This window comes from Formica exsecta, unplaced genomic scaffold, assembly GCF_003651465.1.
Source record: "Formica exsecta isolate Colony F162 unplaced genomic scaffold, ASM365146v1 scaffold223, whole genome shotgun sequence".
Classification (NCBI taxonomy): Eukaryota; Metazoa; Arthropoda; class Insecta; order Hymenoptera; family Formicidae; genus Formica; species Formica exsecta.
In genome coordinates, this window is record NW_021849528.1 from 501,421 (window position 1) to 512,226 (window position 10,806).

At 33.9% G+C, this 10,806-nt stretch overlaps 4 protein-coding genes across 8 annotated transcripts in view; 2 read left to right on the forward strand and 2 right to left on the reverse strand.

Annotated features, from left to right (window-relative positions):
* Window positions 1–5,400, reverse strand: part of LOC115235499 — a 17,782-nt gene extending 12,382 nt beyond the window's left edge. For all 4 annotated transcript variants that reach the window (XM_029807347.1, XM_029807344.1, XM_029807345.1 and 1 more), the window contains exons 1-3: window positions 5,269–5,400; window positions 3,932–4,108; window positions 2,478–2,579 (exon numbers count right to left, since the gene is read on the reverse strand). In XM_029807347.1, coding sequence (XP_029663207.1) covers window positions 2,478–2,571 — 94 coding nt within the window. In that variant the 5' untranslated portion in view covers window positions 2,572–2,579; window positions 3,932–4,108; window positions 5,269–5,400. The remainder of the gene's footprint in view (window positions 1–2,477; window positions 2,580–3,931; window positions 4,109–5,268) is intronic.
* Window positions 5,401–6,097: 697 nt separating this feature from the next.
* LOC115235477 (60S ribosomal protein L27) lies at window positions 6,098–7,498 on the forward strand. 2 transcript variants are annotated; one of them, XM_029807299.1, is made up of 4 exons: window positions 6,098–6,247; window positions 6,778–7,010; window positions 7,128–7,264; window positions 7,345–7,498. In XM_029807299.1, exons 2-4 carry the CDS (start codon window positions 6,792–6,794, stop codon window positions 7,391–7,393), a joined length of 405 nt encoding a protein of 134 aa, XP_029663159.1. In that variant the 5' UTR covers window positions 6,098–6,247; window positions 6,778–6,791; the 3' UTR covers window positions 7,394–7,498. The 2 variants fall into 2 exon arrangements, with proteins under 2 accessions (XP_029663159.1, XP_029663161.1); XM_029807301.1 differs by having other exon boundaries at window positions 6,231–6,359.
* A 118-nt stretch (window positions 7,499–7,616) lies between these two features.
* LOC115235474 (dynactin subunit 2) lies at window positions 7,617–10,082 on the reverse strand. Its single transcript, XM_029807296.1, has 9 exons — window positions 9,835–10,082; window positions 9,673–9,744; window positions 9,468–9,607; window positions 9,279–9,390; window positions 9,042–9,196; window positions 8,620–8,860; window positions 8,381–8,557; window positions 8,189–8,291; window positions 7,617–8,121 (listed from the first exon to the last, which is right to left on the reverse strand). The coding sequence occupies exons 1-9, from the start codon at window positions 9,868–9,870 to the stop codon at window positions 7,943–7,945; spliced, it is 1,215 nt and encodes a 404-aa protein (XP_029663156.1). The 5' UTR covers window positions 9,871–10,082; the 3' UTR covers window positions 7,617–7,942.
* Window positions 10,083–10,214: 132 nt separating this feature from the next.
* The window catches only part of LOC115235476 (PRKR-interacting protein 1 homolog), a 1,290-nt gene continuing 698 nt past the window's right edge, over window positions 10,215–10,806 (forward strand). The window contains exons 1-2 of the mRNA XM_029807298.1: window positions 10,215–10,431; window positions 10,555–10,734. Coding sequence (XP_029663158.1) covers window positions 10,336–10,431; window positions 10,555–10,734 — 276 coding nt within the window. The 5' untranslated portion in view covers window positions 10,215–10,335. The remainder of the gene's footprint in view (window positions 10,432–10,554; window positions 10,735–10,806) is intronic.

Sequence of the window (10,806 nt, forward strand, 5' to 3'; positions counted from 1 at the left end):
GGAAAGAGAGAGAGAGAGAGAGAGAGAGAGAGAGATCCTCTTGATCTTTACACGACGGAATATCGCCGAATTTGAAGAATGTCAATGATGAGAGCGGAGGATTATCTCGAAAATTTTCAGGTTTCATCTATTCTCTCGCTGTTATTTATAGTTTCTTTAATTAAAAACTGAAATATGTAAAAAAGAATCGATTATTTCAAAGATTCAGAGAAGAGCAAATATTTTGCTTTACTTAAACGTTTTACTTAATGTTATCAAGTCAGTCAGATGCAATCCTAAATATTTATCTTTTTCTCTCTCCCAATAAAACTTTATTATCTGAAATGATGAATTATTATCACATACAATTGGCTTGTATTAATATTTTTTCTTTTGATTTTTTCTCTATTTACGCCTCACATATAACTTTATTATCACATACAATTGGCTTGTATTAATATTTTTTCTTTTGATTTTTTCTCTATTTACGAATCTCGATTTCTCTTCAAGAAAACGTTCCTCGCCTCTCGATTGTGCTTATAGATACTCCAAAATGATCGATACTTCGATATGAAAACAAAGCAAGTGATAATGTAGTCGGGAGAATGCAAGTAATATATAGTGATATATCGAGAAAACTAAGTGATAAATATAGTTTCAAGAGAACGCAATTTATCTCCCTTAGTTGCTATAAGTGATAGATATTGTAGAAGTGCGTGTTTTACGGTATCAAATTTCTTTCAATAATCTTCAGACAATCTTTCACATCGACATAGAGGGATGTTATGAAAGACGCGAATGAACTCGTATAAGCTACGCATCGCAATGAAGAGTATCACGGCAAAAACAATAACGGGAATGATCGATAAAATAAAGATCGATGACCCTAATCCCGGTTTCTCGTAAAAGTGCTCCGCGAGCGATAACGTAAAGCTCTCTGCGTTGACGTCAACCGGAAGTCAATATGATGAGCTGGAAAATTATTCGCGAAACTTTAAAGTCGCACCAATGTCAATTAGCGTCAATTCTCTTTCTCCTATTACTTTAAGCAGAAACACAGACAGATAGTACAAACTAAAATTAATCGATCAATGTTTTAGTATACAGGATGGGCCCTTCGGACTCTCTCGGGTTCTGTCCACAGCGCTAATTAATTAAATTATAATAAAGCAATAAAATGAAAGATAAAGTAGGATAATTAAATTAGCCTACTCTATTACGCGATATTATGCAACTTTTACGCGTGAATTCAATTGATCGTCGCATCTAACAGTCGTATTCTTGTCAAACGTAAACAATATCATTTGCGATTAATAAAGAGTAATTCGCACTCTTTCTTCCGACGTGTTGGAAATCGATAAGTGCACTTTCACACAAATGTGTGACCAAACAGTACTTAAAGAAGTGTAATATCACGCGACAATCTAATGGGGCGTCAACCATTACCGCGCGATCGATGTTAATACTTCGAGGTAAGCACTTATATCACGTATCGGCGAGAAAAATATCGATTGAAGAGGTACGATTTATTTTTATAGAGAAGCACCGAGAGAGAATGTTGCTAACTTGAGTTATTAGATATTATTATAGAAATATACTTCGGATTTTGTTTTAGAGAGATTTGAAAAGACTCCAAGATTTATACAGACTTTAAGATTTTATAGAGAGATTTAAAGTTTTACTTTTTAATTAAAAGAAAATTTATCTCGTGATCTTAAATTCTTCAATTTCTTCTGTGGTGTTAAATTGTAGCTATATAATTAAAAAGCAATGGTGTAATTTTATTCTATTAATTGAGTTTATTTTATTCTATTAATTGAGTTTATTGTGGACTTGGTCCATACCATTCTCTCTCAACGTTCTGTCGCTATATCTATGTAATATATCTCCCATCCTTTCTTATATCTTCGCATTTAGCGCTCACGCACAAGGGATTTCCGCTTGATTGCGCGAAACACAATTTAACGATGGTTTACAGTACAAAACATATCGAATAGAATGCTTCATCATAAAACTACATATTATATCTCCCGTCTCTTTAAAAACCTCGCTTATCTCGTCTCTCTATATATATAAAAAGACTTAAAGTTCATCCCTTCATTAATTCAAAGAGAAACAAAGCCACACATTTTTCAACAGAGACTTCAGAGGATACGCAATACACAACTGGAAAATTAATTTAATTTTTTAACTTAATTTAATTTAAATTTAATTTCTGGTCACTTGAAATTAAAATGCACATTTGTTTGAAATTGAAAAATACATAAAAACGATGATTCAAGATTTTCTTCGAGCAAAAATAGATCTTATCGGAAAAAGTATTTTTGACACTGGTTTCTTTACTCGCAAAATATATTTCTGCATGGAAAATAATAATCGCGTGATTCTATTCAGATTACCAACTATTCGCGTCGAGGGTTGAGTGTACTGAAGTGTACTTTGAAGACGAACGCCATTATCTCTCCTCGCTCGTTCAAATAATAATATTCAGTACTCACCAACATTGCCATCAGCGAGAACGATGACGTGATGGAGGACACAGAGCACCAACAGCTCCACCAGACCTCCTCGCCACCACCGTTTACGGCCCATAGATGTTCCTGCAATTGTGAATCCACTTTACGTCACTTCGTCCGTTCTTTCATGCATCTACATATAATAGGATAATTTTATCTCATTCTTCTCGGACGTCTTTTATTCGTAGAAAAATAAGACGGACGTAGCCGACATCCTGGCGAATAAATGACGCGGAAACATCGTGGATTATTTTTATTCATTATGAGTTTTAATAATTTGTAAATCGTTATAGTTTTTGATGATTAGAAAGTCATTGAGAGTGTATGTAAAATATTCTCGAGTCTTAAAGGCACACAAATGTATTTCATCTATTCTTGGGGTAAGATTTTAGTTCACGAATTGTTTATTTAACATGGAAGTATACTCGGACTTGTGCGGCAACACAGTTTCTAGAAAGCTAGTGTAAGTACTTTTCTAGGTGCATCGCCCTGGAGTGCATCGCCCGCACTCGATCGAATGCGAATCTAATAAAAGACAATGCACACGGCATAATCTACTTCAGCAAATTCTGACTGATAACAAAAACGCTACGAATCTGAATCACTTTCTGCTAAACAAAAAAAAAAAAAAAAAAAAAAAAACCGTTGACCTGTTTGACATTTAATTACAAACTTCCTCCAATACGCAGCATTGCATAAAAGACAGAAATAGAAAAACATTATTTGCTTTCACTATTTTTTTTTGAAGAGAGAATTTTGTCTTTGGATTTTCGTCTTCCGTTCTATCATTTACCTTCGAAAAGCATCCTCTTTCCGCGATAACATTTATACTTATATACACATATATCTCGTAGTCGAAGCATCAGGTTGTAGTCACGTTCACTCTCCTCCGAAGACAAATTAGCATCCCCTTGGGAAAGCTGCGCGCCGCCACGCCACATCTGATTTTAATTAGATCTAGCTTCCAGATTATTCTCAGATATTATCGGAAGCGAGATACGCGCGATAACGATTTTTACTATTCGTATTAAGTATTCGAGTTCGATTTGCGCACTTTTGTTCACATAAATATCCGTGATGTACTCAGTCGCGCCTAACGTTGAATGCGCAATGTAAATATGGTAGCGTGCAATTATAATACCGGCAAAGGAGGGATACGTGTTCTCGTACATCCTGATACAATCCCTTTAACTACACAATCCTTGATTTATCCTTAAAAAAAAAAAAAAAGAAAATAATCTAGTACAAATAAATCTTCTAGAAGCGCAGAACACGAAAATCTGATGTTCAAAATTAATTACGAGGAGACTCTTTTTAGGTAACTTTTAGACGCAAATTTACATCACAAACTTTTCCAGATTTTTCCCATTAAAAAGAAGTTAAAAGAGAGAATCGTGCAGGGTGGAACTGCGATGTAAACGTGAATTTGTTCTCACCTGGGCGTGACGTAACGCGGTCTCTTCACACCCTGCGGCACATTGCCGCCACGAGAAACACCGTCGTTCCGCTTCGCGAGAGAGCTGACGATCACCACTCGACGATGCTGGCTGCGAGGACCTCCTGGACCATGTTCCCGTGAACGGCCGCCGGTTCCACCGCAGCGATGGCACTGACTGAAAAGGCAGGACGATGAGGAAGAGGTGGTGGAAGGTACAACAGGCGGCGGCGACGGCGCGCAAGCCGTGCGTCGTCGGATTTTGAAATCGATTGTGCCGGTAGCGAGCCAACGAAGACGCAAAACGACAGGGGGAGAGAGATAGAAGGAGATAATGTGGGAGGAAGAAAGAGAGAGAAAAGACGCACACACATACTGTCGTCGATGACGATAAAGAGGAACATCCAATAAGAAAGTAAATCATCGCGTCACTTGATAAAATTGACACATAAAGAAAGATCCTATCTAAACAGAACATCTCTCCTTAATGAAGGGATTAATTGTCAGAAAGAAAAGAAACTGAAAAAAAGCAGCCGGTATCGGAGAGGTTGCTCATGAATAGTTATCATTTATTTATCTAGTTTCTTTTTTTTAAATATAATAAGGATCTTTTAAAAGAAAAAGAATAAAGGTTATACCATGAGAAAAATATAATACGACTGCGCTCCTAGAATTCGTGGCGTCGTTGAAAGGGTCTCGCAGGGCATGATATCGATTAGGGAACACTTGTTGCGGGCGAGCCGAAGGTGCGAGGCAAATGCGGTTCTCCCACGCTTCCCGAGAAAAACAGGGAAGAAAGATTTATGTTGTTCGTAATGAAAGCTGAAAGAGAGATAGTAGTCATTAATCCGGAACGCAATAATATGAAGAATAACAAAATGAATTTTTGTAAAAATCATTTCCTCGCATCTCGTTGGGCAAAGATATATCTCGCTTTTTTTACGCTCATATTGTATAATTACCTTACGTATATGTTTTGCTCTTAATTTATTTTTATATATGTCTTTTTTTATTTCTTTGCTTTTTTTCGCATTCTCGATTTCTGTAAACCTCCCGATAAATGTTAAATGTCGCGAAGATGAGCGCAGTGATCGTTAAATGAGGAGAATAATGTCATTACAGATCCGAATTTGCACACAATTAACATTTGAATCGACATGATATTTTTGGGACCAGTCAATATAACGGAAAAGCGCGATGGATGATGGATGTATCTCCCAATATATATATACAAGATATATATACAAAAATATATATGTACGTGTATATATCTATACGTATATACGTATATATATTAAAAAAAGATTCAGAACTTATAGAAGAATAGATTGTACTCACTAATGCTTAATGAATACGGGATATAGATACAGGCCGAAAAAGAATCAAATTCTTGTTGAAATTAGAAGAGATTTTGATAAAGCCAGAGTTATGGACTTTCTATAGATAACTTGCATAATGCGCACGAACGTCAACCAATCGCGCGCCCATAATGAGTGCATCTAGTAACACGACTGCTCAATGAACAGCTACTTGTGATTGGTGTATATATTTTACAATCTAAAAAGTAAACCGATCATGAATAGTCGCTCACTCTGACTGAGCGCTCAATGAGCGATCGTACTACTAGGATAACGATTCTGTAATTCAAGTGAGGGTAAAAATTACAAAAATAAGCGATTTTACTAGAAAATTTATAATTTCATTGGTCCAAATCTAGTAAATTTTTGTAATTCCATTTTTGTAATTTTCACCCTCACTTGAATTAGCTCGGATCTACAATAGGTGTAGTAAGCCTCAAGCCATAAGTAATTAATCAATCACAGTCAAATGTGAGGAGAATAATCAATTGTTATCGGTAAATTTTTAGGCTTAAGGCTTACTACACCTGTTGTAGATCTGGCTTTACAGAATTGATACCTAGATGCATCTAATGTAAAGGAAGCAACAATATGATCTCACATAATATCTTTTACATTTGATTGGTCCATTTCTCCATATGTGCATCATGCATGGTCGTGAAAATTTATCAAGGACTGCGTTCCGGTATTCACTGCCAGTATTGAAAATCTATAGTGTACGTGACGTAAACTATATATTTTCAGTACTGGTAATGAATATCGGTTGTTATTAATCACAGAGAGAAGCCTGAAAGAGACCATGCCTATATGATTACTTAATTCTCCTCTTCGCGGGTCTTTTCTGCGCGCCAAGATTACCGGATGAGCGATAGTGCGACATCTGTCGATCGTGATTTGTTGTAAAGATATCGGGTGAAAGTAGGGTTAACTTCCTTTCATCCGGTACGACGAACCGTGAGGTGCGTAATGCTCGTTTACATCGTGAATTAAATCCTTAGACATCGCGCATTTGGACTTTTCACGCTGTATTCGCATCACATCTGTAATTACCGAGCAACGCGATCTCTCCTCGTACGCTCATATTTGATTCCTCAGGTCTTTTAAAAACATTTTTCGGCGAACAAAAATGTTGGGTTAACTCTAACCACGAACATGTTTATATTTGTCAATAGAATCGATCGTTCGATTTCGGTCAATCTTGCAATTATTACGTTACTTTTTGCAACGTTACACTATAACGCTTTTCGCTTTCTTTCTTCCTTACAACTACAAATTTTTGGTTTATAGTATGAGTGATTATATAGTGCTCGAACCCAAAATGTTTACATTGTTAGCGAGGATATTTTGATAGCATTTTTTTTAGAAAGAGAAAAAAAAAGATAATATTCTATGCTAAGCTTATTAAATTGTACAGAGAAAATGATTATATGTATAATTCTAATTTAAAATTTTTTTCTGTGATTACTAATATTCTTTGTTTCCTTTTCAGTGTACATCGCCAAGATGGTGAAGATTATGAAGACAGGAAAAGTTGTGCTGGTCCTCAGCGGCCGGTACGCGGGAAGAAAAGCCATCGTCATGCGCAACTATGATGATGGAACTGCAGAAAAACAGTATGGACACGCTATGGTTGCAGGCATTGACCGGTATCCAAGAAAAGTCCATAAAAGAATGGGAAAGGGAAAGTTGCATAAACGGTCTAAAATCAAACCTTTTGTTAAGGTAAATTTATGATTCTTTATTCTTGTATAAATTTTTTAATGTCTCAGAATCTTTTTATATATCTATATAATTCTGTTATATCTTTGTGTAACACTATATTTATATAAAATATTTTAGATCCTTAATTACAACCATTTAATGCCAACGAGGTATACAGTCGACTTACAATTAGATAAAGTCGCTCCTAAGGATCTCAAAGATCCGATGAAGCGCAAGAAAGTTCGTTTCCAGACACGCGTCAAATTTGAAGAGAGGTATGTAATTCAATATTCTGCCGTCACTGCAAAATCTATATTCGTAATTAATATTATTTAAATTTACTTTTCGTTTCCAGGTATAAAAACGGTAAGAACAAGTGGTTCTTCCAGAAGTTAAGATTCTAATTGTTTTTAAATAAAAGTCTGATATACAGATGTAAAAAGAGTGAACACGATTTTTTCCATCACATAATCCTATGTAAAGAATATATCAAACATTTATATTTTTAATTATCATTTATTTTATCTGCCTTTCAATTTAATTAGCTTAATATTTATGTTATTTAATAACTAATTAACTACGTTGAGATCATATATATATATATAAAGGATTTAATAAAACTTATAATTTTTTTACTGAAGTTCCAGTTTATTTTAGTTCGCATGCTTTACATTTAAAGTTGTATACTTCTTGTTTGTGTATTATATTGAACGATTTTAGTAGGCTCTTTATTTTAGCAATTATATTTTAGAAATCAGATATTACACTTGCAAAATGTGTAAGAATAACAAAATAATGTGTGTATAAAAGCAAATAAATTTACAAATTACATTAAATAAATAATATCAACATAATAGGAGTGTATAAATGCTCCAAATAAAGAAATCTTAGAAAATGGTATCAATATAGTAATGTTATTGAAATATTAAATAGATTTAATATATCTATTTTGATCACTTTTTAAGTTTCTGAATACGTTCATCAAGCAATGCTATGTTACTTTTTATAACCTCCATATTGGAGACAAAACTTTCCTGCACTCCTTTCAATAGAGACTTGTTACTATCCAATCCTGATGAGATCTCTGCTTGCAATTCTTCTAATCTCGTTAAAGACTTACTGAAGGCAGCAGCTAGGATGCAACACATTTTTTTAGAATATATTTTTTGTACACACATTTATACACTAAATAATTTTACCTTGTTGATGAATATCGCTCAATATCAATAGCCTTTCTACTGTTTGTGGTAATATTTGCGATATAGCATCTGTTCTTTTCATGACTTCATACATCTCTGAGATCTATGAGAAAGATTCACACAAAAGACATTAATTTTATGCAAAATATACATTATTGTAATATTGATTTTAATATTCATATGATATATTACCTTTTGCTCTTGCTCAGAATCTTGTTCTGCTGCTGCTTTTTTCTGAGCAATGCTATCCATTCGATAAATTAAAGTGCCCAATCTTGTTTCAATGGTATCCAATTGATTAACATCTAACAATGAAGTCTTGGCTTCTAATTGTTGTACAGCTTCCATTATGCCATTGCACTTGACATTCTGTGAAAAAGGAGGGATTCATAAACCTATTTGAAATTTATATGCCTAAAAAGTGATCCTACCTGTGAAAATTTTGAAAGTTTATCGTTACTTGTCCCTATGAGATTTTCTAGACAGCAAAGTCTCTGTTCGAGCTGTGCGATCCTCGCAGCTTCCTGCATTCTTGCTTTTTCTGGGAAATACATCATCTGATATTTAAGAACACCATGTTCAACTGATTCACCTGCCTCCGTATCTTCTGATGATAACTTTGACGAAGGCATGCTGGTTTGCTTAAATAATTCAATCTGTGATATCAATTGCCTGGAAGATTAAAATATTAATTATTGAAGAAAATATCTATATACATATAATAGATTGCAACTTCTCTCTTTCTCTTTCTCCGTATGTATATATATATATGCACACATATATATATATATATATATATCCATATATATATATATATACATACATTATAGATTATTATTTTTAAATGTCATACTTGAGCATTATGCCTTGTGGATCTGATAAACTTGCAACAACATCAGGTTCTAGACAATCTTCCAGTTTTAAAGAGACCAACTGTTTTTCTATTTGCTGTGCCTGAGAAATAATCTCGCTTGCAGACTTGATTTCTACCTCATCCTTGGATTTTTCCTGTATATATTACCACATATGTCTATATTAGTAATAAAATAATTTTAGCATATCTTGTATCAACAATATTACAACAATATACCTTCAACTCATTCACTTCTTCATACAATTCCTTAATTTCACATTGTAGTCGCTGGTATTTTTGAAGAGGAGTTTCTTTTTCACCTTCACTAACAAGTTCCCAATCTCCAAATCTGGAAATGCTCTCTTATATATCGTCCAATATATTAAATTTCATTAAATTAAAATAATTTCATTAATTAGAACTTACTTGTATCCTGACTTCGGCTTGTTAGACAAACGATCTGAGAAATCAACAGGTTTTCCAACAATTTGTTTGCCTTTAAATTTATTAAATGCTTCTTTAGCACTGATGTGTAACTGCTCGACACAAGAGCTATCGGATTCATCCTGAATAAATCAACTATTAATTAACAGACTGAATATTATACGCAATGTAGGTATATGTAGCTTACCTCACAATACATTCGCATTTGCTCTGATTCTGGCAAGTCGCTCGTTTCGTAGACATCAAGCTGATCATATGCCTAAACACAGAATTTGTATTCATTCACATCAGTGACATAATGTAGCATATTAAAATATGATAAGCAGACAAGAACATAAAAAGCACTCACAATTCCAGGTAAATCGGCGTATTTAGGATCTGCCATTTTTTATTATGCGATTATCTCGTAAATTGCTCAAAAATATTGCGGAACGTTACCAAAACTATGAAATATCGTCTTTGACAGTCTTTGACACCGATGATTGAAATCAACACTGATAACTGATATAGTCTTGGAACAATCTTAAAACATAGAGAGGTTATCAATTCCAAAGAGATGTAAAAACAACATCGCCATCTCCAATAACTGAGAAAACTAGCAAACAAATTTGTCTTGAATTGTATTGACCAATCAGGACAAAAATCTCTTTACTCCTTTTGTTCTGATTGGTCAATAGAAAGCTATTGTATTCCGACAAGTAGATTACCGAACACAATCCAGTAAAAATTCATCTGCGGATCTAAATGTATACATGTTTTATGGCTTATCAAGCAATTAGCTATGCAATAAATTTACGCAACAAAAACACGAAAAAACTATTACATATTTGACTATTTGAACAGAAAAAAGATGTCAGATAAAGAGAAAGATGAAGAGAAACCTATAGTAGCAAAAACAGCTGTAGATCTGCAAAGATTAAAATTAATGAAATTAATGAAAAACATAGTAAGTATTATGCATTTTCCAAAAATTCCAAGAAAAAAAAAATTACTTTTGCACGCGCAAAACAGTTTTCTTTTTTCGGATTCTTAAAATAAAAATTCGTGTTTTTTCTTTTAATAACATTAGGATAAGCCAGTTATATTGCCAGAACGTCCAAAAGCCAAGAATACACCCTCTGTACCAGAATTTGTTCGCAATGTTATGGGTAGCAGTGCTGGAGCAGGCAGTGGAGAGTTTCACGTGTATAGACATTTACGACGAAAAGAATATGCGCGGCAAAAGTTTATTCAAGAAAAAGCGCATAAGGTAACTACTGTCAATAAAGAGAATATATATATATATATATATATATATATATATATATATATATTTGATTTT